Source organism: Xenopus laevis, chromosome 9_10S (assembly GCF_017654675.1).
Source record: "Xenopus laevis strain J_2021 chromosome 9_10S, Xenopus_laevis_v10.1, whole genome shotgun sequence".
In the NCBI taxonomy this organism is placed as follows: Eukaryota; Metazoa; Chordata; class Amphibia; order Anura; family Pipidae; genus Xenopus; species Xenopus laevis.
In genome coordinates, this window is record NC_054388.1 from 114,238,945 (window position 1) to 114,264,457 (window position 25,513).

Sequence of the window (25,513 nt, forward strand, 5' to 3'; positions counted from 1 at the left end):
TTCCACTTGCTGCTGCCTCCTTTCCCAGGCTGTGCAGGGGAGCCGGCAGCACTCTGCACTGCAGGACAGGAACCAATCAGCAGCTAGCAGGACCTGATAGGGAACTGAAGCATGTCTGTGCTTGTGTGACTGCAGGGCTGTAATTGGCTGTCCCCCTCCTACTCTGCTTTTTGTATTAACCGCTAGTACGTGCCCAGTCCTTATTTGAAACACTGACAGGGACCACAGAATATCTATAGGGAGCTCTGATAGAGGATATTAATAATCATATATTAATGAAACCAGTCCCATATATTATTCATTATTGTCTGCAAGATTTTAGGGCTTTTTAGTGCTATAGATCTCCTTTAAGAATACACATTGGTAGAATCCAGTGCTGCAAGTTTTAACTTTAATGCTCAAGAACACATATTAGTACAAATACAGTGGCAACGTCACCTTTATTGAGCAAGTACATGTAGAAAATACAGTGTCAGCTTGGTGTTTATAAAAGACTAATGACTCAGCCCAAGTCTATACACAGCATGCAGTACAATTCATTCAGTTTTGGGGTCCACTATAACCCTTATAGTTCCAGAAAATTACACAGTAAATGATCGTTCACCCTCAAATATATCCCTATTTAGCCTTCAACCTCCACTACTTTTGGTCCCCCTAGGGCCAATTCTTCAAACTCCTCGCACTTTATGAGTAGGTGGCATCTCAATAGGATAATATGATGCCAAACATCGGGTGGTCTGGTAGCTTGCAACAAGCCAAGAAGCTGACAGTATCAATAGTTCAAAATACTGGGAATTGATTATACTTCAGATGATGGCGCTGATAAAGAAGTGCAAGTAAAACTGTAACTATATCCTAGTAAAGCACAAAACTTAAAGGGGAAACAATTGCCACCTTAAACGTAAGTGGATTGCAGGTTCCCGTCTATTAAACATACTGTAATGACATCATGAGTTATCAGCACTGACACTGCCACTTTTCTCGCTCATTGCGAGCATACACTCATTTTCCAGATACTCTCTCTCTCTGACGTGAAACTGGAAATGCGCGGTAAGCAGAGAACGGCGCGTAAAGCACCTCCCACATACAGTACAGGAAAATGGTCTCTCCCCAGTGTGAGTTCTACGATGGACTCGAAGGTTTGAGCGATCTTTGAATCGCTTCCCACATTCCAAGCAAGGAAATGGTTTCTCCCCTGTATGTGTTCTGTAATGTACTGTAAGGTGCGAGTGATGTGTGAAGCATTTCTCACACTCCGAGCAGGAGTAGGGTTTCTCTCCTGTGTGTACTCTAAGATGTACGTGGAGGTGCGAGCGAGATGTGAAGTGTTTGTCGCAGTGAGGACAAGTAAATGCTTTTTCGTCTTCGTGAAGTATTAGGTGTCTATTAAAATAGGAGCGATGAGCAAAACTTTTGCCACAATGAGTACAAGTGAATGGTTTCTCCCCTGTGTGAATTCTCTTGTGCACATTAAGACTTTTGCGGTCTTTAAAATCATTCCCACACTCAGTACACATGAAGGGTCTCTCCCCAGTATGAAGCCTGTTATGTATAATAAGGTTTGACTGATGTTTAAATTGTTTCCCACATTCATTACAAGAGAAGGGTCTCTCCCCTGTGTGACTTCTGCAATGTACGCTGAGCTCCGAGAGATATCGGAACTGTTTCCCACACTGGGAACAAGGGAATGGTTTCTCCCCACTGTGTATTCCTTGATGTCTATTAAGGTACGAGAGACGAGAAAAACATTTCCCACATTCTGGGCAAGAAAATGGTTTCTCTCCTGTGTGACTTCTGTTGTGTACAACAAGTTCCGCTTCCCGTGCAAAAGATTTCTCACACACAGAGCAGTTAAATAGTTTTGTTGCTGCGTGAGTTTTCCGATGGCGGACAAGTCCACCTTTAGTCATAAAATGTTGATCGCAATCGGTGCATTCATACAGCCCAGAAATGAGAGGTGAATATGGGTGCACTGTGCCAGATGAACTGGTGCTCTCTCTCTGTTCTGAAGATGTATTCATGTGGGAAGCTGAATGATTTTTCCCTTCAACTGAAGCCAGAATGTCTTGAATACCAGACAGGTTGCTATCTATAGGAGTAGGTGTATCTGCCCTCTGTTCAGTAAGTGAATTAATGCTGCAATCTGATTGGTTTCCCTCGTCCCAAGAATATGTTTCCACTTTAATAACTTTCGAGATATAATCCTCTTCCAAGCTGTCATTATTGCTGTCATTATTGCTTTCATTAATGCAGTCTTCCATGTTAGGAGAAGGTGCATCTGTTTCCTGTAACTCTTCTGTAAGTGAATTAATGCTGCAATCTGATTGGTTTCCCCCTTCACATGAAGATGCTTCCTCTTTTATTCCATTGGCTGGTGGGGTCTGTTCCTCTGGAGAAATTTCAGGGTTGGTGAGATATGCACAAAATTCTGCTCCTTCAGCCCCAATCTTGCTTGGCTCATTATTATAACATAATGTTCCTCCCAGATCAGCTGTAATATCTCTCTTATCTTCATATTCACAGTCTGGCAAAGATACAAACAGGAGAAATTATTTGTCTTACAAAATACAACACTATAGGGTCACAAGTATCCGTGTCGACGGGTAAAGCACTCACTGCTGAGTTTGAAACTGTCAAACTGTCAAAATATTTGTATGACACACAAGGGGGTTTTCAATGTGTTATCAAAGGCAAACAAACCATGTGTAATGTCAAGTGTTGTCTGTAGTGGGTTCAGTAAAAGGAATGAGGTTTTACTTTTTTGTTACTCACCCAGAGGGTGGACCTGCCATGAATTCTTTTTGATTCGTTTCTTGTATAGAGACTTTTTCCCCTTTGAAATAACCCACTCCTGCAAGGAAAAATAGATGGAAACATGATGAGTCCTTATGGCAACCTGTCACACACAATGTTCCAGTCATCCCCCAGCCAGAGAAAGGGATTATCATCCACTGTTACTAAACAATAAGGGGCCGCTGTACCCACCTCTCCAGTCAGCAGCTGGATGATGTTGGACATGAGTTCCAGGATCTTCTTGTCATTCTTGTTATTTTCCTTCTGTATGACGGAGCCAGGGGCATGCAGGGCCCCCCCATCATCTGACTTCTTCCTAGGGATGTAGTGCTAAATATTGAAAGGAAGAGAGAATGGTGTTTGAGCTGCAGAGAGACCCCCTTTGTACAGACAGACAGTCTCTTGTCAGTGTGCCAGTCACAGTGCCCCTCACCTCTCCAGTCAGCAGATAGATCATCTCCAGTGTCAGATTCACCATTCTCTCCTTCTTCCCCCGCTCCTCCTCCTCCTCATTTTTATCCTTCTTCTTCTTCCCCTTCATCCCTGAAGAATAGAGCTAAGGTTACACTCAACAATGATGAACTGTGAAACCTGTACTTACCTGCACTCCCCAAGCTCCCATCAGCACCGGCCCCTGCTACTACAGCAGCAGCAGCAGCGACCCCGCGTTCCACAGCAGTAGCAGCAGCGACCCCCAGTCCCACAGCAGTAGCGACCCCCAGTCCCACAGTAGCAGCAGGAGTGACCCCATTGTGAGACACACAGCCCATAGTAGAGGAGAGTGAGGGGTAAATGACAGAGGTGGGTGCCACACAAGGTAGGAATAAGGGAGGCAGCACATATGGGCTCAGTATATTGGGGTGGGGGGTCAGTACCTACCTGTGTGGAAGTTCCCAGAGTTCCCTGCTCCGGCTACAAACCAATGGTCCCGGGTGCTTGGGAGGTGGGAGTGAGAGCGGCTCAGTAAGGGACGGGAGACAATTCCTCACATATCTCTGTACCGCACAAATATCTCTCAACTCCCCTCACATACAAAGAAAACATCCCGGGGTTAATCACATATCCAACAATACCAGCGGCCTTATATAAACAGATCTGACTGATTCGTTTTGTCCGCGGTTATAAAAATTACCCTCAGTCCCTAAACTCCCGTCCTGCATTAATCCAATCACATCTTCTACAATATCTGACCCGCCCCTCTTGAGCAATACTAAATGTTGCAATGACATGATCATGTTTGGTTGGCAGGACATACATTTCCCTACTCGTCCCGTCCTCTCCCTTCTTATTCAATGATTCAGCTTGTCCCGCCTCTCCTGCACAGTTGAAGTCAGCAAGTACATGAAACAGGAGCAAATCGTAAGGCAAAGAGGCTGCACTAAAGCAGTAGAGTTTGGTTGGCAGCGCACATTGGCTTTCCCGCCTCTTAACCCTTTTAAGAATCAGTGCGTGAGTGTTTCCCCTCTCCTGTCAGACACAGGGCCGCTGTAAGAAACGCAGGCAATTGTGAGGCCCCAGGATGCTCCTTGTAATGTTAAACAATAGATATTGGTATGGGAGACGCTTTTTGGGCCAAAGCCTGAGGGGTAGAGAACTGGTACAAAGGGAACATATTCCCTAACTGTGGGCACAACTCACTGAAACAAAACCAAAGAAATAGTGAGGGGAGAGGGGCCCAGCACCCTGACTTGCCTCTCAGTCACAGTAACAAAACTTGATTTACAGCCAATCCCTGACATGGACAACATGACTGACCTCCTCAGAGAGACACATTTCAGGTATGGGGCAATTAGGAACTTGGCCTCACGTAGGCTGCGCTGCCATCATAAATCATCAGCCCCCCCCCAAAACACACATTGGTCGTCAGGGGGACTAATGGTCCCATGTCCTACAATAAAAAGAAACCTATTTCCAATATACATTCACTAAAACAAAAAGCGACCACTTGCCTGTAATTCTCCACTCGCTCGCGTGTAATTCTCCACTCACTCCCCTGTAATTCTCCACTCGCTCGCTTGTAATTCTCCACTCGCTCGCTTGTAATTCTCCACTCGCTCGCCTGTAATTCTTCATTCGCTCGCCTGTAATTCTTCATTCGTTCGCCAGTAATTCTCCATTCGCTCGCCTGTAATTCTTCATTCACTCCCCAGTAATTCTTCATTCGCTTGCCCGTAATTCTTCACTCGCTCGCCTGTAATTCTCCACTCGTTTGCCTGTAATTCTTCACTCGTTTGCCTGTAATTCTTCACTCGCTCGCCAGTAATTCTTCACTCGCTCACCGGTAATTCTTCACTCGCTCGCCTGTAATTCTCCACTCGCTCGCCTGTAATTCTTCACTCGCCAGCCAGTAATTCTTCACTCGCCAGCCAGTAATTCTTCACTTGCTCGCCTGTAATTCTTCGCTCACTTGCCTGTAATTCTTCAATCGCTCGCCAGTAATTCTTCGCTCGCTCGCCTGTAATTCTTCACTCGCTCACCTGTAATTCTTCATTCGCTTGCCAGTAATTCTTCGCTCGCTCGCCAGTAATTCACTCTCTCGCCTGTAATTCTTCATTCGCTTGCCAGTAATTCTTCGCTCGCTCTCCAGTAATTCACTCTATCGCCTGTAATTCTTCATTCGCTTGTCTGTAATTCTTCACTCTCTCACCTGTAATTCTTCACTCGCTCGCCTGTTATTCTTCACTCTCTCACCTGTAATTCTCCACTTTCTCGCCTGTGATGCTCCACTCGCGTGCCTGTAATCCTTCACTCGCTATAATAATGATGGCACAAATCTGGCTGCATTGAAACCATTAGTGCTGGTCCGAGTTGTGGACAGCAGGAAAGCAGCTCACGGGGTTGTTTCTGAGGGAGGTACAGTAAGTCCCGCCATTCAGGACTCGAAGCTGATCGTTTCACTGTTTCATCTAAAGATTTGTGCTAATCAGAGCTGCAATGAAGTAGGAATTGTTTCTTATACGCAAGATTTTGGGGTGATAAATAATTTTTCTTAATAACAGCGTTCACAAAATGGCTCCTCCCGGTGTGCTGTGATTGTGTAATTCCAAGACTGAAAGAAACCAAATTTAAATAATAAATATAGTGTTATTTTGCTCAACTAACATGATCGAGAAGAATCTGGAATTATTTATTGGGGTGTCAGTTCCCCTTTAAAGTATGTGCTGCTGTGACTCCCACATCACTCAGCTCTTAAGGGGACCTGCAGTGTTGCAGTTACTTGGACTATCTGTGCTCCCCCACCAAAAAAATATAGGGACTCCTGTGCACACCACAACCTCACCCCCCCCCCACCCGTGTGCTTGCTGAGGCGTTCGTGCATCATTTTAAAGGAGAAGGAAACCCCCTGGGCGCAAAACCCCTTCCCTGTGTTGCCCCCCCTCCCTACTGTGCATGCGCCAAATGTCACAAAGTTTTCCGATTTTAGTGACATTTGGCGCATGCGCAGTAGATCCGTACTGGTAACTGTTCCTACTGCGCATGCGCCAGAAGACGCCGGTCATAGCAGGAAGAAGACGTGCGTGGGAGAAGATGGCGACTGTGAACTCCGTGGACAGGACCTGCGCAGAGGGGTGAGTAACAAATTAGGGGCATTTGCCCAGGGGGACAGGTAGGTCAGGGGGGCAACACAGGGGAGGGGGAGGGTTTTTGCGCCCAGGGGGTTTCCTTCTCCTTTAAAGAAAAAGAAAGCAGCTGGGAGGAGGATTTCAACATTATAGAGGAAACAGAATCTGCGGTCCGGACCTCCCTTTTCCCCCGGCCCCCCCATGACTGTGGGGTCTGCTTCCTCTATAGTTACGCCAGTGCCCCCTGCAGACTTGTGAGGGGAGGGAGGGAGATAGAGTGACTGCATCTTTTGTTTTCCACTTTAACTCTTCTTCCATGTCTCCTCTACTTTTTCCCATCCATTTCCCCCCTTACATTCTATCTTCTGATCTCTTGTTTTGTACGTTTTCAATTCCTCTTTACCTTTCTGAATCCTCCTCCTTTTTGAGCTTTGAATTCTCTTCTGATTTTATTAGGCTTCACCTCCCCCTGCTTCTCTAACCCTTACCTTTTCTACTTTGCTCCCCGTCATTTTTCTTTTTTTTTGCCCTTTTGTCTCCACACTTTGTTTTGTTTGTTTTTTAATTTTTTCTAGCTAGAGCCTCTCTTCTTGGCTGAAGGTATTGATTGTGCAGGATAGCAAAACATAAAGAAAATGGCAAGCAGTTCAGTCTGATGCTTGCAGGGGGCCTGGCTAATTCAAGACCCCCCTCAAGACCCAAAACCCACCGTGCCCAGGACAACTGTCCAACTGGTCTCCTTCTGATGGTGGCACTGCACGTAGATTTCAAAAGAAGAGAAAATGTAGGTTACAACTATGTGGGCATAGACTATTGCATACCTCACACCATTTGAAAAATGGAACAAAAAGATCTGCTGTGGCCACACCCCCTAAATACCGCTTAGAATAAATACCATTTATAATGATTTGGCAGGCTATGAAAAGTTTGGACACATTTTTCAGGTGTTTAATGTGTTATAACAGTTTTGCTAATGAAGGTTAACTAAAAAAAATCTAAAGCTGGCTATAGACGCAAAGATAAAGTCGTAAGAATCAAAGTTCCGTACAATTCTCGGGCCGTGTGTGGATCGTCCCAACATTTTTCATACCATGGTGATCGGTTTAGTGGATGGGACAGGTTAGAAGATTTCTGTCAGATAACGATAATTTCTCTGCATGTATATATCTGACCATATCCACAGGTGACTGTCACTTCTATTTGTCAGACATAACTGTCGTACGATTGCTGTCACAGGCAGAACGTCTTCTGATTTGTTCTTTTACTACTTTATTTAATCTGAATGGTCAGTGGCAGGTCGGAACATTGCAACGTCCGATCATTTTTCTGATACAAGGGTGAAATTTGCACATCTATGGCCTGATTTACTTTTGCCATACGAGCGGATATCTTATTAGTTATAATATTATAGATAAGCCTGGAAAGGAGGCAGCAGGAAGTGGAACAGATGGTCAGGGCTAGTAGGGTTTTTGCAAATATTTTCAATAAACCAAGCCAAAACACTAGTTTTTTAAGCACAATTCTTAAATATGTTAAAGCGTATAATGCACTGACACCGTCTTGTTTTTTTATGTAACATTTCTCCTTTCATGAAAGCCTCATATTGTCGAGCTATGTCAATCATATGAATTCACCTCTGATCATGAAAAATTGTAATCAAAGTCCTTCAAGGCTGGACAAACAAATGAGATTTTTCTACAAAACTAAAATGTCCCTGAATTGATGGCTGCACTTCAAGAACCTCAACAAAAGACAATTGTTTGCTAAAAAAGCATGATGATTATCACAGATGCCTCTGTATACGGTTGGGGAACACAACTGAACAGGGCCCATGGAGTTTGATGGACAGCTTCCTCGAACTACAGAGAGTTAAAAGCCAGGGTCGGGGCAGCTCTCAAGCCACTTTACGTGGTTATTCATTCAGTAGCCTTGTATTTTAACCAAGAAGGCAGGAAGTCTTCCTCTCAGATGAATGTATGTGACAACATAATCATGCGATTTTATCAAGATCGTCACATTTCAGTTAGTCACATCAAAAAATAAAACAGCTAGTTGGATCTGTTGAGCAGTAACATTGTTATCAGGAGAATGGTGGTGGGAATGATCGGAAATTATTTCTGAGACAAGCAAGATTCTGGCTGGAGTATTTTTTTTCCAGATACCTTCACAATGTTAACTGAGATCACATGAGATTATCTTTGTAATCCTGTTGAGGACCCATTTCACAATAGTAGTATGAGCTGAGGATGAAAGTGGCCCTGGTCCTTCAAGTTCCTAATCCATTACATCAGTATTTTCCCAGTCCCTTAACTGCACATGCACAGTTGGAGCCAGTTCGATATTCGTGACTACTGCACATGCGACAGAAAGTTCAATAAATAGCCGAAGGAAAGAAGTGGACCTGAAGATGGTGCCCGAGAGCTCTGCTGTACTACTCTGCAAGCAGAGGTCTGAGTAAAGCTGGCCATAGACGCAAAGATCTGATTGTACGAATCGAGGATTCGTACGATTTTCGAACCGTGTGTGGAGAGTCCCGACATTTTTCGTCCGGCGGAGATCGGTCGTTTGGTCGATCGGACAGGTTAGAAAATTTCTGTCGGCTGCTGATAATATCTCTGCGTGTATTGCCGATCGTACGATTTTCAGTGGGAGACTGTCACCAGCTTTGGTTGGACATAGATATCGTACAATTGCTGTCAGGGGCAAAACATTGCTGATCTGTTCTTTAACTAATCTGACTGGTAAGACTTTGATCTGAATGTTAGTGGCGGGTCGGGAGATGGGAAAGTCCGATCGTACGATGATTCGTACGATCGGATCTTTGCATATGGCCAGCTTTACACTTTTTAATATAGTGGACTATGCAGGGGGGGTAGGGGGCGATTAGGGACTAGTGGAGCAACTTTCTATTTAGGAGGGGAGTTTAGTTCTCCTTTAATCCCTTTCTCTGCATTTTAGTTATATTGTAATGGGTTAACTGGAGTTAAATGCATTTTCCTAATTTTCTTTTCTACAACAGTTACAAAAGCCTTCACCAATGGTACAGATGCCAGGGATGGCATACATAATGTTTTATCGCTTACACTTGAGAAACCTATTCCAAAGCTAATATTCTACATAGCACCACTCAATTCAGCAAGTGAAACCTGCCATTAGTTGTCAGTGGAACACTGAAATGCTTATAAAAAAAAATACAGAAAATAAAAAATAAAGACCAAATGTAAATCGTCTCAAAATATCACTTTCTACATCATACTAAATTTCATTTTAAGGCAACAACCTCTTTAAAGTGATACTGACACACAAAAAAACGACTTTTCAAAATTTGAATGTACATCAAAAGTGACCTATAGGTCATGTTGACCGTTTTGTGCGGATCAGTCTGCTTTTGTAAGTAATTGTCACTTTAAGTTCCTAAACCTGACTGTTTTGCCAACCTGACTGTCCCTTCTCAGCCTGTCATTGTAATGCCAACGGACTACTGCTGTACAAATATGGCAGCCCCCTAACAAGAGAGACATGAGGATCAGATAGGTAATCGAAAAGCATCGGGCAAATACTTTTTTATCTATAGCATGCAAAGACAATATTCAGATTTTTTTCAGCTATTATGATAGGATATTTTTGATATTAAATAAGGTTTAATTTCTGGTTAGTATCTCAAACTCCTTGAGTTCTGTTTTTTTTTTTACTCCGCTAATCACTTATAAATTTTATCTGGAATTTCCTATTTCGCCCACAACATGTGTACCAGTGTCGGATATCACTTTTGTAGTATCTTATCTAAACTTTTATACCTGCTTTGTTCATGGATTTAAATATATGTTTCACTTTAGCACAGCCAAACTTCTGAGGCTATAGTTTTATTTTGTAGTTGCATCCCGACACATTACAGTATTACAAGTGTAAAATCTCTAATGTAAAGACTCCAAGAAAAATATATGTGTTTTATAGTGTTCAGGAAGTTCCTCTTTCACTGTCCTCCTACTCAAAATTACCACATATCCTACTTAGGCATAACTCACAATAATAAAATACACAGCCTAAAAAAAGTGTGTTAATGGTGAAGAATACTTTAATCAAAATTCGATAGCATCACAATTATGCTATTAACTCCTCATTATGTACAGTTATCATCAGAAACAGTTTTTCCTCCTGCGTGTAACCGGGAATGTGCAGTAAGCTGGGAACGCCGTGCAAAACATTTCCCACATTCAACACAAGTGAATGGTTTCTCTCCTGTGTGAACTCTGCGATGTACAGTAAGGTCTGAACATCGGATGAAACATTTCCCGCATTCAGAACAAGAAAATGGTTTCACTCCTGTGTGAATTCTTTTATGGATTCTAAGACCAGCACGATTGCTGAAACATTTCCCACATTCGGGACAAGAGAATGGCTTCTCCCCTGTGTGAATAGTTTCATGTACATTAAGACTTGAGCGATCTTTAAAACTTTTCCCACATTCAGAACAAGAAAAAGGCTTCTCTCCTGTGTGGGTCCTTTGATGTACAACAAGGTTTGAGTGATGTTTAAAACATTTGCCACACTCAGAACAAGAGTACGGTCTCTCGCCCGTGTGTACTCTACGATGTACGTAAAGGTCTGAAGCGCATGTGAAATGTTTCCCACATTGAGAACAAGAAAATGGCTTTTCTCCTTTGTGAAGGCTGAGATGACGATCAAGATCTGAGCGACGAACAAAACACTTCTCACACTGAGAACAAGGAAATGGTTTTTCTCCTGTGTGAATTCTCAAGTGCACTTTCAGGTTTGAGAGATCTTTAAAATCTTTCCCACATTCAGAGCAAGAATATGGTCTCTCTCCAGTATGGACTCTCTGATGTACAGAGAGTTGTGAGTGAAATTTAAACCGTTTCCCACATTCAGTACAAGAGAATGGCCCCTTCACTGTGTGACTTCTTCGATGTACAATAAGGTCAGTGTGAGATATAAAATCTTTCCCACATTCGCCACACGAGAATGGTCTTTCCACAGTGTGACTTTTTTGATGTATAATAAATTCGGAGTGCGATGTAAAATGTTTCCCACATTGAGAACAAATAAATGATTTCTCTCCTTTGTGTATTCTGTAGTGGCTAGTAATTTGAGAATGATATGAAAAACTTTCACCACACACAGCGCAAGAGTATGGTTTCTCTCCTGTATGAGTTCTATTATGTTCAGTAAGGTGCGAGCGACGAGCAAAACATTTTCCACAGACAGAACAAGGGAACGGTTTCTCTCCTGTGTGACTTCTCTGATGTACAATAAGATCTGAATGCCACGCAAAACGTTTCTCACACACAGAACAGACAAATGGTTTTGTTCCTGTGTGGCTTTTCTGATGCTTAAGAAGACCAGCCTTAGTTCTAAAGTGTTTATTGCACTCGGAACAGTTATACATCACAATGCTGGGAGTATCTGTTCCCTGTGTCTGTTCTGCAAGTGGATTAATGCTGCAATCTGATTGGTTTCCCCATTCAGTTGATTCTCCTTTAATACCAATTGATACATCGCTGTCTGACAAGCTGGTATTTGGACTGCATCCCATGATAGGATTAGATGTATTGGTTTCTTCTATTGATTCTGAAACGGTAATAATTCTAAAATCAGAAAGGTTTCCTTCTTCCCATGAATCATCTTCCTCTTTTATATCATCTGATATATCACTATCTGCCAAGCTGTTATTCAGGCTGCCTCCCATGATAGGAGTAGGTGGATCTGTTCTCTGTATCTGTTCTGTGAGTTCATTAATTCTGCAATCTGATTGGCTTTCCCCTTTAAATGAAGCAGGATCCTCTTCAGTATTTTTTGCTGGTAGGAGCTGTCCCACCAGAGACATTTCAGGGTTTGTGAGATTTCCGTCGCCATAAAATTCTGCTCCTTCAGCCCCAATCTTGCTTGGCTCATTATTATAACATAATGTCTCTCCCAGATCAGCAGAAATATCTCTCTTATCTTCATATTCACAGTCTGGCAAAGATACAAGCAAAATAAATCAGTTAATTACATGTTTTACATACACGGTCAGGAACTACAACTGTCACCCTGACAGGTTCTGATAAACTAAGAAAGCACAGTTATAAAACCTTAAAGAGATTCTGTCGTGATTTTTATGGTATTGTTTTTATTACAGGGGCCGATTCACTAACTTCGAGTGAAGGATTCGAAGGTAAAAAAACTTTGAATTTCGATGGTTTTTTTTGGGCTACTTCAACCTTCGACTACGACTTCGAATCGAAGGATTCAAAGTAAAAATCATTCGACTATTCGACCATTCGATAGTCGAAGTACTGTCTCTTTAAAAAAAAACTTCGACCCCCTAGTTCGCCATCTAAAAGCTACCGAAGTCAATGTTAGCCTATGGGGAAGGTCCCCATAGGCTTGGCTAACTTTTTTTGATCGAAGGATATTCCTTCGATCGTTGGATTAAAATCCTTTGAATCGTTCGATCGAAGGATTTTATCGTTCGATCAAAGGAATTATCCTTCGATCGAACTATCTGCGCTAAATCCTTCGACTTCGATATTCGAAGTCGAAGGATTTTAATTCCTAGTCGAATATCGAGGGTTAATTAACACTCGATATTAGACACTTAGTGAATAGGTCCCACAGTGTAGTTACTGTGTACATTGCAAATATCAATTCTACCATTTCAAATTTTTATTCCTAAACCAATACATTATTTTTTGTGTTAGTTGTAATATTGTGAGCAGCCGTCTCAGGTCATTTTACTTGATCATGTTCTTTCAGAAAGAGCCAGCATGGAACGCCTTTCACATAAGGGGGAGTGATAGCACTCCAACTTGAAGTGCAATGGTTTAAAGAGTGACTAAAGATTATCAGAGCACAAGTCACATGGCTGAGGGCACCTGGGAAACTACATTAAGCTACATGGCAGATTTCAAAAATAAATATTAAAAAAATCCATATGCTCTATTGAAAAACGGATTTCAATGTAGGATTCTGCTGGAGGAGTTCTATTAACTAGTGATAAGCAAAATTTTTCTCAAAGTTTCACTGCAAAAATGACGCAGATAGACTCTGATGGGTGAAAAAATTTGGTTTTGCGTCAAAAAAAAAAAAAAAGTTGTTCGCCCATAGACTTTTTTTTTTTTCCAAATCTCTTTTTATTATATTTTCAAAAGGGGAGAGGGTACAGAATGAAAAAAAGGGGAGGAAGGGAGGGGAAAAAAAAATTTCACATCAATAGACTGTTAAACACAGTGTAAGGTTAAGTAACAAGTCGTATCTCAAATACATAAGAAATAAACAAACAAAACTCAAATGGAGCGAGTTGGAAGGGTAGACTCGGTAAACAATGAATGTCGTAGAGTAAACACATGTATGGAACATAATCAGGGCAGATTATAAAATTCAATCCAAGGAAGCCATATCTTTCTATAACTATCTATTGTATTGTGTAATAAAGCAGTAACTTCTTCAAGTTTTCTGGTCTCTTCAACCAAGTTAGACCATTCACTAAGTGTAGGGGACTCCTGTGTTTTCCATTTCCTAGGGATCAGGGCAATAGCAGCCCTCAGTAAGTGTTGTGATAGTTTGTCAAGGATAAAGTTGTTAGACCGGTTATCTAAATGAAATAGCATAAGTGAAAAGTTGGTGTGATCGTATTTATATCCAGTGATCCTAAAAATGGAGTCACATAACTGTTCCCAATATTTCAAAACTTTATCACAAGAAAACCAGATATGTGTGAAAGTGCCCAGGCCATTATTACATCTCCAACATTTGTTTGAAGCAGAAGGAAATATAGCGTGTAGTCTAGTGGGGACATAATACCATCTTGTGATGACTTTATATCTCATCTCTCTTATTCTAGAAGCCCTGGATGTTTTATGGACATTCGCCATAATTTTGTTTCTAAGAGGAACTGACAAAGTTATATCCAATTCCTTCTCCCAAAGATCAAAGTGTTTCAAATTATACTGCAAGCTATTCTTTTGCAATAATGTATAAGTTTGAGAAAGGGGTCTAATAACTGGAGATTGAAGAGATAAGAGGTTTTCCCATATAGTAGGTGATGAAGGTATGGTATTAGTATAAACTTTAGAGAGATAATTGTGAAGTTGATTATAACACCAAACATCTCTCGGATGGTGACCCCATCTCTTCTGAACCTCGCTCAAGCTAATAATCCGCCCATTTTTATAAAAATCCGAGAGTTTTGTATCTCTATCGTTGAATGTATTCCATCTGTCAAATGCTTTGGTTTCCTGGCTGGGGGGAAAATCTGGATTTAGTAATAGTGGTTGAAGTAACGGAAAGGGATTAATCAATTTGTAAACCTCCTTATATTTGTACCAAATCTCCAAAGTAGCCATAATCGTAGGGTGGGATCTAACACTCTTAGGAACATTCTGTTTCTGGGACCACAATAGATTACTTAGTGGAATTACTGTCGTAGCTTGCTCAATATTGATCCATCCTTTATCTTTGTGTTTCAGATACCAGTGAAAGGTTCTTACCAAATGAACAGAGATGTAATAACGAAAAGGATCGGGTAGGGCTAGGCCGCCCTTATCCTTTGCAAGGGTAAGCATTTCCTGTTTAAGTCTTGGAGGCTTGTCGTCCCAAATAAATCGGTTGAACAGGCTTTTGACCTTGGCAAAAAATGTTTTAGGGATTTTTATAGGCAGAGTTTGAAATAAATATAAAATTTGTGACATAATTGACATTTTAACGGCTTGAATCTTTCCAAACCACGAAAGCCCTAAAGTCTTCCAGGAATTCAATTGGGTAGTTAATTTGTTCAATAGGGGGGGAAAGTTCAGTTGATAGAGATTCGTCAAGTTAGCGGAAATCTGTACACCCAAGTACTTAATACTATTTGGGGCCCACTGAAAGGGGAAATTATGCATAAGAGAGTTTTTCTCAATAGTAGTCAGATTTATATTTAACGCTTCCGATTTACTCAGGTTAACTTTAAAATTAGATAGCTTACCAAATCTGGACAGCAGCAACATAATATTTGGGAGAGTGAGAATGGGTTTGGTTAGAAAAAGTAAAAGGTCATCAGCAAATGCTGCGATTTTATGCTCAGATGTACCTACAACAAGTCCAGCAATGTCTTCATTATTTCTGATATGGGCCAATAGTGTCTCCATGACCAAGACAAAAAGAATAGGCGAGAGGGGGCATCCTTGCCTGGTGCCATTTTTAATGAGAATCGAATGGGAAAGGGTGTTGTTAATTCGAACTCTAGCTGTAGGGGTATGATATAGAGCTGCAATTCTTTGGATGAGTATTTCTCCTAGCCCAAAGCCCCTCAATGTTTGATAGAGAAAGTTCCAAGAAACCCTATCAAAAGCCTTTTCGGCGTCAGTTGTTAAGATCATTGAAGGAATATGTTTTTGTTTGGCGTAATGAATTAATGAAATAATTTTAAAAGTATTATCTTTGCCCTCTCTGCCTGGGACAAAGCCTGCCTGATCCGCATTAATCAACTGGGGTAATATATTTTTTCATACGGTTAGCAATAATTTTTGCGTAGATTTTAATATCCACATTGATAAGAGATATTGGTCTGTAGCTAGAGCAAGTTAAAGGGTCCTTACCCGGTTTGGGTATTACCGTAATGTGAGCTTCTTTCGCTTGAAGAGGAAATTGATTGCGGGTGTCAATAGATTGAAAGTAAGTAAGCAAGTGTGGAGATAGCTCGGTAGAGTAGACCTTGTAATACAGGGAATTGAAGCCGTCTGGCCCCGGGCATTTATTTGCGGGAATAGAATGTATGGTATCTAGCAGTTCCTGTTTGGTGAAAGGGCCATCTAGAGATTGAGCCTGCGACTTAGTTAGAGTAGGCAACTTAGCTTCTTCAATAAATTTGTCTATCTCTTTCTTGGGATTAATTGGAGCATTGATATTTTCCAGACCATAAAGATCCTGGTAAAATTGTTGGAAACAATTGGTAATATGAGGCGTTAAATGGTGAATAGATTGGGTTTTGTCTTTAATGGCGGGAATAAAAGTATTAGGCTGTAATTTCTTTAAGATGCCAGCGAAATGTTTTGTGCTCTTATCTCCCAATTCATAAGTTTTTTGCTTACACCTCAGATAGGCCTTATATGAGAATTGATCCAATAATGCTTTCAGTTGAATCCTTTTCTCTTCTAGAAGTTTGAGGGTGGACAGAGCAATAGATTGTTTATGCGTCTGTTCCAATATGGCTATATCTGACAATAGTGATTTAACCTTAAGTTCCCTGTTTTTTTTTAATCTAGAGCATAGAGCTATCAACTGACCTCGTAGGACACATTTGTGGGCTTCCCAAAGAATCCCAGGGTTGGTATCAGGTAATAAATTTTCTTTAAAGTAATTCTCTATCATCTGACGTATTTCCTCTCTAGTCTCCTCTTTCAATAACACTGTACTGTTTAATTTCCAATTAAAAACTGGCCTGCTAGCAGCAGGAATGGAGATAGTGACCTCAACTGGAGAGTGATCTGATATAGTAGTCTGAGCGATCGAAACATCTTTACAGTAGGTGAGCCAACTATGAGAAATAAATACATAGTCTATCCTGGAATAATTTAGATGGGTTTTTGAGAAATGGGAAAAGTCCCGTGTGTGGGGGTTCAAACATCTCCATGCATCAGCTAGTTGCATGTCATTTAAAGTTTTTTTAACTTTCTTCAGGCCTTTATAGGGAATATTACATTTCTTGGTAGAGGTGTCCAATAATGGGTTTAAAGGGATATTGAGATCACCCCCCAAAATAATGACACCTTCAGCAAATGAACGTAAAACGCCCAAAAAAGTACATAAAAATTTCACTTGTTCAGAGTTAGGAGAATATACATTTGCTATAGTAATAGTTTTGTCGGCAATTTTCCCTTTTAAAATAAGATATCTCCCTTCTTTATCCTTTACTTGATCTTTCACCACAAAGGGGACATCTCTATGGATCAATGTCATGACACCTGTACATTTTTTAACTGGATTATTACTCGTAGCAATTATAGGATAATGTTTAAGGGAAAGACGAGGGAGTTTACCTTCTTTAAAATGTGTCTCCTGGAGCAATGCAATTTTAGCCTTTAATCGGGCACATTCATGGAAAATCTGCGACCTTTTGACAGGGTTATTTAACCCATTGACATTATAGCTAATGATTTTACACTCCATGATAATGCAATAAAGGATTATCAAAAAATTTAGTAACATACATCCATACCTTAAGAACTGAGTGCGAAAGCGTAGCACTTGTTACATACCTTATCCAGCATGGGATGGGGGAGGGAAAGATAAAAGGTAAAGATAACTGGGAGTTAGGGTGTAGAGTCATGGCCAAGCCAGTAGAATGCAGGGAACGAATCCCCTTCTGGCAGTTAAACCTAGTGGCCATAGAAATGTGGGGGGAAGAGTTTGTCACCAAGGGGCGACCCGAACAAGGGGAAGCTCAGATATCAGAACTTGTCTGCACATAAGGGCTCATAATAATATAACAGGGGGGGAAGACAGCAGCCTCATATAAAATACAATCAAGGTAGAATATAAAACCTTGCAACTGCAACAAAGGAGTAATGATAAATATAACCATAATAAAAATAAAAAAATAATAAAAAAAAAAAAAAAAAAAAAAAAAATAAAAAAAATACTTTACGTATCAGAGGGCTGACCAAACTTGAAATCTGAAAAGATCATTAAAAGAATAGGCAGAGAGTCAAGTAAGTAGGCATCTGGATACAACCACAAAGTAACCTTGGACAATAAAGTCATTTAACTGATCCAATAGGTGATGCAAATCTTTCCCTGGAGCTCGCCGGTTTTGGGGTTCTTGGAGTACGTTTCGGGGTACGTTGAGTTGACCAATTGCCTTGCAAATCAAAGTCAAAATCCTGTGTCAGGTTTGACTCAGCAGCCCATCCTGGTAGTGGCATCTGTGGAAGCTGTAGCTTTTTCAGAAACAATGAAGTATCCTCAGGGTGTCGAAGCATTATTTGGCCTCCATCTTTATTAACAATCAGGGCAAATGGAAATCCCCATCTGTATGGCAGGCTTTTTTCCCGCAGGATTTCAGTGATAGGTTTAAGTGCTCTTCTTTTCATTAGAGTCACACGAGAAATATCCTGGAAGAGTTTCAAATTGCATTCTTCAAAAGAAATAGTAGACATGCTTTTGGCTTTAAGTAAAATTTCTTCTTTGAGTCTAAAGCTGTTAAGACAGCAAAGCACATCTCTCGGGGCATTAAGAGGAGCAGCTTTAGGCTTCTGTACCCTGTGGGCCCTTTCGATTTCGATCACCGTATCAGGATCTCTCTCCAATATGTTATTGAAAATTTGTAGCAGGGTAGGGAGGATTCCTTCAGTGGGAACATTTTCGGGTAGGCCTCTCACCCTAATATTATTTCTGCGACCCCTGTTTTCCATATCCTCCAACTGCCTCTGTAGATCAGTAATCGTGCGAGCTTGGGAGGTAACTTGGGTGTGGAGGGAGAAATCATTCTGCATAAGTTTGGATTGATTAGTTTCCAAATCATCTGTGCGTTTGGAAATAGATAACATGTCCCTTTTTATTTCTTGCAGCTCACCTTTCAGTGACGCAGTCATATCCTGAAGCATCTCCTTGATATCTGAACGGGAGGGGAGATTAGCGAGGTAAGTTTGTAAACTCACATTCTCGTCCCCTTCGCCATCGCTGTCTTGATCAGAGGAGTCGTGCGCCATTTCAGAGAGCTGATCGCGTTCCACAGCAGCCGGCGCCATCTTGGAATGTGTGCGCTCATTTCTTTTCCGCACAAACAGCGGCGCCAGTTCCTGCTGGGATAAAGATTGTCTTCTGGCAGGGGTCTTCTCCCTTTCCGCTTTATTCTTGCCTGTTTTCCCCATGTTTAGGATATAAGTAGAGCCTCTTACAGTGCAGACACGACGGAGCTTCTCAAACCCACAGCCGCATCGCTCAGTGGCAAGACACGCCCCCCTCTGTTCGCCCATAGACTTTAACGCATTTCTGCGAATTTCGCAGTTTCACAAATTTTTGGCAAAATGTATCAAATTCACCCATCAATACTATTAACTGAAGCATTTTGTAAAAAAAAAAAAAAAACATGTTTTCTTGTGAGAGAATCCCTTTAACATGGCACTTTTTTCCATTCTAACTACAGCTCAAAAGCATGAACAGCAGCAGCCAGTGTCAGACTGGGCAACCAGAATACCTCACCCCAGGGGCCACCAAACACATATGTGCACCCAACACAACTACCCCTCAACTTTTTCCACCAACCCCCTCGCAACATGTATGTTCACAGATTAAAGGGGTTGTCTCAAGAAAATATGGGACTATTGTAAAAAAATTTAAATAATACACTGCACTTAGTTCAATGCCAATTTCTTTAGGTCTTTTATCGCACCTTTTAGCCATAATTATCCAGACATGCAATCAAGATTCTTTCCAGGTATTCCAGTGGCCAGTTTGACCCTGAAAACAGCAATGGTGCTGGCAAAGAAGGAAAACTGACCAACTCAGTGGGCTGGATAGCTCTCTAATGCCTTCATAACTTGGGAGATCAGCTGGTATTTGAGTGGGATTGTCTGGTTCACTTCTATCCACTTGCGACATTTCTATGACTCCAGACATCTGAGTTTTCCTTGTGCAGAAACTGCTCCTTAGTGTCCTGTCCCCATAGAACAGTATCACTGGGTAACCATCATATGTAACTCACTGCTCCTGCTTTACTGTCAGCAGCTCATTTGTGTTTCTACTTTCCCTCTTAAGTTCACTTACACACCAGCTTCTGATATGTTGTACCCTGCACCCATTACTCACCCAGTGCATGGAGCTGCTGTGGCTCCTCCCTTGTCCCTTCCATGTAAAGGGTCTTGTTTCTTTTCATATAGTCCCACTCCTGCAATGAAAAATAGATGGAAACATCATCACTCCTTATTGCAACCTGGTAATGTTAGGCTGATAGCACATCAGAAGATGAATCACCCGCAAAAATCTACTCTAATGCAGGTGACTAATCTTCTGTAAATGCTTTTTCACCATTGACTCGCTACTGGTAAACCATATGTGGTGCTTTGTTTTTTTCTTGCCCAAACTTGAGGCATAAGAGCTTTATTGCTGCACAACTAGTCTCCTGGTGTGAAATTACAGTCATCCCCAGCCAGAGAAAGGGATTATCATCCACTGCTACTAAACAATAAGGGGCCGCTGTACCCACCTCTCCAGTCAGCAGCTGGATGATGTTGGACATGAGTTCCAGGATCTTCTTGTCATTCTTGTTATTTTCCTTCTGTATGACGGAGCCAGGGGCATGCAGGGCCCCCCCATCATCTGACTTCTTCCTAGGGATGTAGTGCTAAATATTGAAAGGAAGAGAGAATGGTGTTTGAGCTGCAGAGAGACCCCCTTTGTACAGACAGACAGTCTCTTGTCAGTGTGCCAGTCACAGTGCCCCTCACCTCTCCAGTCAGCAGATAGATCATCTCCAGTGTCAGATTCACCATTCTCTCCTTCTTCCCCCGCTCCTCCTCCTCCTCATTTTTATCCTTCTTCTTCTTCTTCCCCTTCATCCCTGAAGAATAGAGCTAAGGTTACACTCAACAATGATGAACTGTGAAACCTGTACTTACCTGCACTCCCCAAGCTCCCAGCAGCACTGACCCCCAGTCCCACAGCAGTAGCAGCAACGACCCCCAGTCCCACAGCAGCAGCGACCCCCAGTCCCACAGCAGCAGCGACCCCCAGTCCCACAGCAGCAGCGACCCCCAGTCCCACAGCAGTAGCAGCAGCGACCCCCAGTCCCACAGCAGCAGCAGCGACCCCCAGTCCCTCAGCAGCAGCAGCAGCGACCCCCAGTCCCACAGCAGCAGCAGCAGCGACCCCCAGTCCCACAGCAGCAGCAGCGACCCCCAGTCCCACAGCAGCACCGACCCCCAGTCCCTCAGCAGCAGCAGCAGCGACCCCCAGTCCCACAGCAGTAGCAGCAGCGACCCCCAGTCCCGCAGCAGCAGCGACCCCCACAGCAGTAGCAGCAGCGACCCCCAGTCCCCCAGCAGCACCGACCCCCAGTCCCACAGCAGCAGCAGCAGCACCGACCCACAGTAGCAGCAGCAGCAGGAGTAACCCCAGTGTGAGACACACAGCCCATAGTAGAGGAGAGTGAGGGGTAAATGACAGAGGTGGGTGCCACACAAGGTAGGAATAAGGGAGGCAGCACATATGGGCTCAGTATATTGGGGTGGGGGGTCAGTACCTACCTGTGTGGAAGTTCCCAGAGTTCCCTGCTCCGGCTACAAACCAATGGTCCCGGGTGCTTGGGAGGTGGGAGTGAGAGCGGCTCAGTAAGGGACGGGAGACAATTCCTCACATATCTCTGTACCGCACAAACTCCCCGTGTCTGCAGTTACAAAAATGACCCTCATCCCCTAACTCCCTGCCCCGCCTCTCTATTAATCCAATCAGTGTGTATGAGTTAAGTTGACAGCAATACTGGCATTCTCATTCCCGCCCCTTCCGATCTCAGCCAATCAGTGCGTGTGTTCCGTCTTTTCCTGCCTAGCTACAGACAAAGTCCCTTTTTTTCCCGGGAAACGTTAATCAGGGAGCAGAAGCCAGTCAGCCACTCTTAGCCAATGGTGAAAGTGTATTCTATGATTTCCCGCCCAGCTAAAGGCAGCACGGCAGTTTCCGAGACATCAGAGCGAGGCTAAGGAGCAGGCGAGTAGTGCTGGTCTCACGTGTCACTCGCTCCCACTGGGTGTCGCTGTAGCGTCTGCTCCTCATTAAGCGGAGGATGTTCGTGCTCCAGTACAATGCTGGACTCGCTATAGGCACAGGCTCCAGTCGGCTAATGGAATAGGGACAGGACAGCGTCTCGTTACAATGACTAGGGCTTATTCGGAAATACACAGACATGAGCCCACGTGACAGGAAGTTATAGGGTTTGGGACGTTTCTGTACAAGAGAGAGGAGAGATGCAACATACCTCCCAACTGTTCCTTTTTCTGAGGGACAGTCCCTCTATTGACAGCTCAACCCGCAGTCCCTCATTTGTACTGGAAAGTCCCTCTTTTCTCTGCACTGAACAGCCAGAAAAAGAAACAAAGTTTCTCACTTAATTGGCTTTTGGCAGAGAGTCCAGAACAACTAACAGGTGCAAATAAGATACTTTGTAACAATTTTGAGACACAAAAAAAGTTTAGATAAGGAGAAATATTTTCAAACTTTCATAACCTCCAAATTTTGTAAAATTAGCATGGTAATTAGGGGGCGTGGCCACAGAAAGGGGCGTGGTCAATAATCTCTGTTCTAGTGCAAAAACATTTTTTGTCCCTCTTTTCACTTCCAAAATGTTGAGAGGTATGATACAAGAGAGAGGAGAGGTGTAGAGAGGGGCTGACGTACAGTATGGAGGGGGGCTGGAGAAAGTTACATTACCAATGCAAGGTGTTAGAGGAGACATTTTGTTTAAAAAATAAGAATGTACCAGTACATTATACTCATTTAGATATAGAAGAATTGTGCTTAAAAAAGTCATGTTTCAGGCTGATTTATTGAATATTTGTGCAAAACCCCTAATAATCCCTCCCTTCTCTTCCACTTGCTGCTCCCTGAATTCCCAGGCTGTGCACTCAGCTCACTGCACTGTAGGACAGGAACCAATCAGCAGCTAGCAGGACCTGATAGGGAACTGAAGCCTGTCTGTGCTTGTGTGACTGCAGGGCTGTGATTGGCTGTCCCCCTCCTACTGTGCTTCTGGCAGGGACACGCCCACCCCTCATTTGAAACACAGACAGGGACCAGAGAACATCTCTAGGGAGCTCCAATAAAGGGGCTATTTTTAAAGATAATATTGATTTTTAGCACCATGTAAAAGCAACACTATATATTACTTGCCTACAAAATTAGGGTTTTTTTCATTTATCCTATATGTCTCCTTTAGGACATACCCACCCCTCATTTGAAACAGACAGGGACCAGAGAATGTCTATAGGGAGCTCCAATAAAGGGTCCATTTTTTAAGACAATAATTTTAGCACAATGTGAAACCAACACCATATATTATTCATATTTCCCTACAATATTTTTTTAGATTTAGGGTTTTTTTTTTTTTTAAACAGGGAATGATTTACAGGTGTATGTTAATGGGCTGTGTAGAACTCACGTACAATGATGGGCCTTGGCCTGGCACGTGAGCTACATATTTTGGCTAAAGTGTGGTACTAACACCTCTAGAGGCTGCTCAATGCCTCAGCGTGGATTAGACCAAGTTTTGGCAGTTTATTTTTGTGTCTCAGATTAAACAAACTGACATAAAGAATAGAACTGTGCAGAGGAGTGCCAGGAGATGCTGTCATCAGTAAATAATCTTTTAGCATCCAGCTGGCTGGTCAGAAAAGTAAAGAATGTCAATTCATGATATGAGCAGTGTAAAATGCTAATTAAGAAATATGTAGGTAAATTGTAGAGCAATCTACGTACATTAATATACTTTGGAGGTATTTAGTTGCTCTTCATATAAATCACCCTAATAAAGGGCATAACAAAATATGCTGTCACTCATCCTGCCTGAATCACTCCAGTTTGCTGTCTCTTCACTTGCCTGTATCCTCACATAAGGCTCGGTGCATTCAGGTTATTCCGTGCGCAAGTTTGCATCTCATGCAGGCATTGCGATGGGTGCACGTTGTTCTGGGCGCATGTTGTTTAGCCGTATGCACACAGAGCATAAATAAACGCTGAGGTCTGCAGCTCACTGCGAGCTCATCGACTTTTGAGGCTGACACTTATCGTTATTCCTGTCTGATTATTTGGTTTGACTTCAGCCTCTACTCTGACTCTTCTTCTGATTGCTGCCCGTCCAACCCCCTGTCTCCTGCCTATACTACTCGTACGATTTCTGCTCCACGATTCTGCTAAGATATTCTACTGATGACTTGGTGTGTTTAAAACTGTTCCATTACTGGCACTTCTGCTGCTCTGCATCTGGGCTTGACCTGTTTTCATTCTCAGGTTAGAATACCCAGTGAGAGGTGTAGAGGAGGCTGTTACCCTGCGGTTTCATCAATCAAGCCTGCCATCTCCAGTGAGTCTGACATATGCAGCCTAAACTATTAATCATTTATTATTATTATTTTGGTAACATTATAACTGTATGTACTATACAGTGACTGTCCTGAGTATAACTGGGAGTGCACATAACATTTCCCACATTCAGTACAAGCGTATGGTTCCTGAGATGTACAGCAAAGGCTGTGTAACGGGTGAAATAAGCATTCTTAGAAATCTTTCCCACATTCGGAACAAGAATACGGGGTCTCACCAGTATGAACTCTCTTATGTAAAGTGAGTTGTGAGCGATGTTCAAAATGTTTCCCACATAGAGTACAAGAGTAAAGTCTCTCTGCTCTGTGACTTCTTCGATGCACCATAAGGTCGGAGCGAGATGTAAAATGTTCCCCACAATGAAAACAAGGAAATGATTTTAGTCGTCCGTGTATTCTGTAATGTCTATGTATTTGTGAGTGATATGCAAACCTTTCCCCACAAACAGCGCAACAATACAGTTTCTCTCCTGTGTGAGTAGTCAGATGCTCAGTGAGATGTGCGCGACGAGCAAATGATTTCCCACATTCAGAACAACAATATGGTTTCACACCGATGTGGGTTTTATGGTGCCGGACAAGACTAGCCTTAGTATTAAATTGTTTATTGCACTCAGAACAATCATATGTCTCTATGCTGGGAGCAGGTGTATCTGTCCCTTGTATCTGTTGTGCACATTTATTAGTTGTGCCATCTGAATGGTTTTTCCCTTTCCATGAACTTGGTTCCTCTCTGGTAAACTCTCTTATATAAACAGCAGACAAACTGTCATCGGTGCTGCATCCCCTGATAGGAGTATTTGGTTCCTGTATCTGTTCTGTAAGTGGATTAGTGCTGAATTCTGATTGGCTTCTCTCTTTACATGAATATGCTTCTTCTTTAATCCCATTGGTTGCTGGGGGCTGTTCTGCTGGAAAAATTTCAGGGTTTGGGAGATTTCCATCAGCACAAAAATCTGCCCCTTCAGCCCCAATGTTGCTTGTCTCATTATTATAACATAATGTTCCTCCCAGATCAGCTGTAATGTCTCTCTTATCTTCATATTCACAGTCTGACAAATATACAAACAGGAGAAATCATTATAA

The 25,513-nt window shown here is 42.4% G+C and overlaps 2 protein-coding genes across 3 annotated transcripts in view; both read right to left on the reverse strand.

Moving 5' to 3' along the window:
- Window positions 1–25,513, reverse strand: part of LOC108704201 — an 80,279-nt gene that overhangs the window by 23,907 nt on the left and 30,859 nt on the right. The window contains exon 5 of the mRNA XM_041578127.1: window positions 951–2,524. Coding sequence (XP_041434061.1) covers window positions 951–2,524 — 1,574 coding nt within the window. The remainder of the gene's footprint in view (window positions 1–950; window positions 2,525–25,513) is intronic.
- Window positions 10,414–20,791, reverse strand: LOC108704254 (oocyte zinc finger protein XlCOF22-like). 2 transcript variants are annotated; one of them, XM_041579030.1, is made up of 3 exons: window positions 20,783–20,791; window positions 20,145–20,223; window positions 10,414–12,332 (listed from the first exon to the last, which is right to left on the reverse strand). In XM_041579030.1, the coding sequence occupies exons 2-3, from the start codon at window positions 20,209–20,211 to the stop codon at window positions 10,477–10,479; spliced, it is 1,923 nt and encodes a 640-aa protein (XP_041434964.1). In that variant the 5' UTR covers window positions 20,212–20,223; window positions 20,783–20,791; the 3' UTR covers window positions 10,414–10,476. The 2 variants fall into 2 exon arrangements, with proteins under 2 accessions (XP_041434964.1, XP_018096232.1); XM_018240743.2 differs by lacking the exon at window positions 20,783–20,791 and adding an exon at window positions 20,542–20,589.

What these genes read in the sequence shown, in the direction of transcription:
- LOC108704254 (XM_018240743.2), bottom strand. Translation starts at nt 20,574, where the DNA reads ATGTCCAACATCATCCAGCTGCTGACTGGAGAG. An exon ending in TCCAGCTGCTGACTGGAGAG is followed by an intron (nt 20,224 to 20,541) that starts GTGGGTACAGCG and finishes TTTTCATTGCAG; the next exon opens with GAGTGGGACTATATGAAAAG. An exon ending in ACAGCAGCTCCATGCACTGG is followed by an intron (nt 12,333 to 20,144) that starts GTGAGTAATGGG and finishes TATCTTTGCCAG; the next exon opens with ACTGTGAATATGAAGATAAG.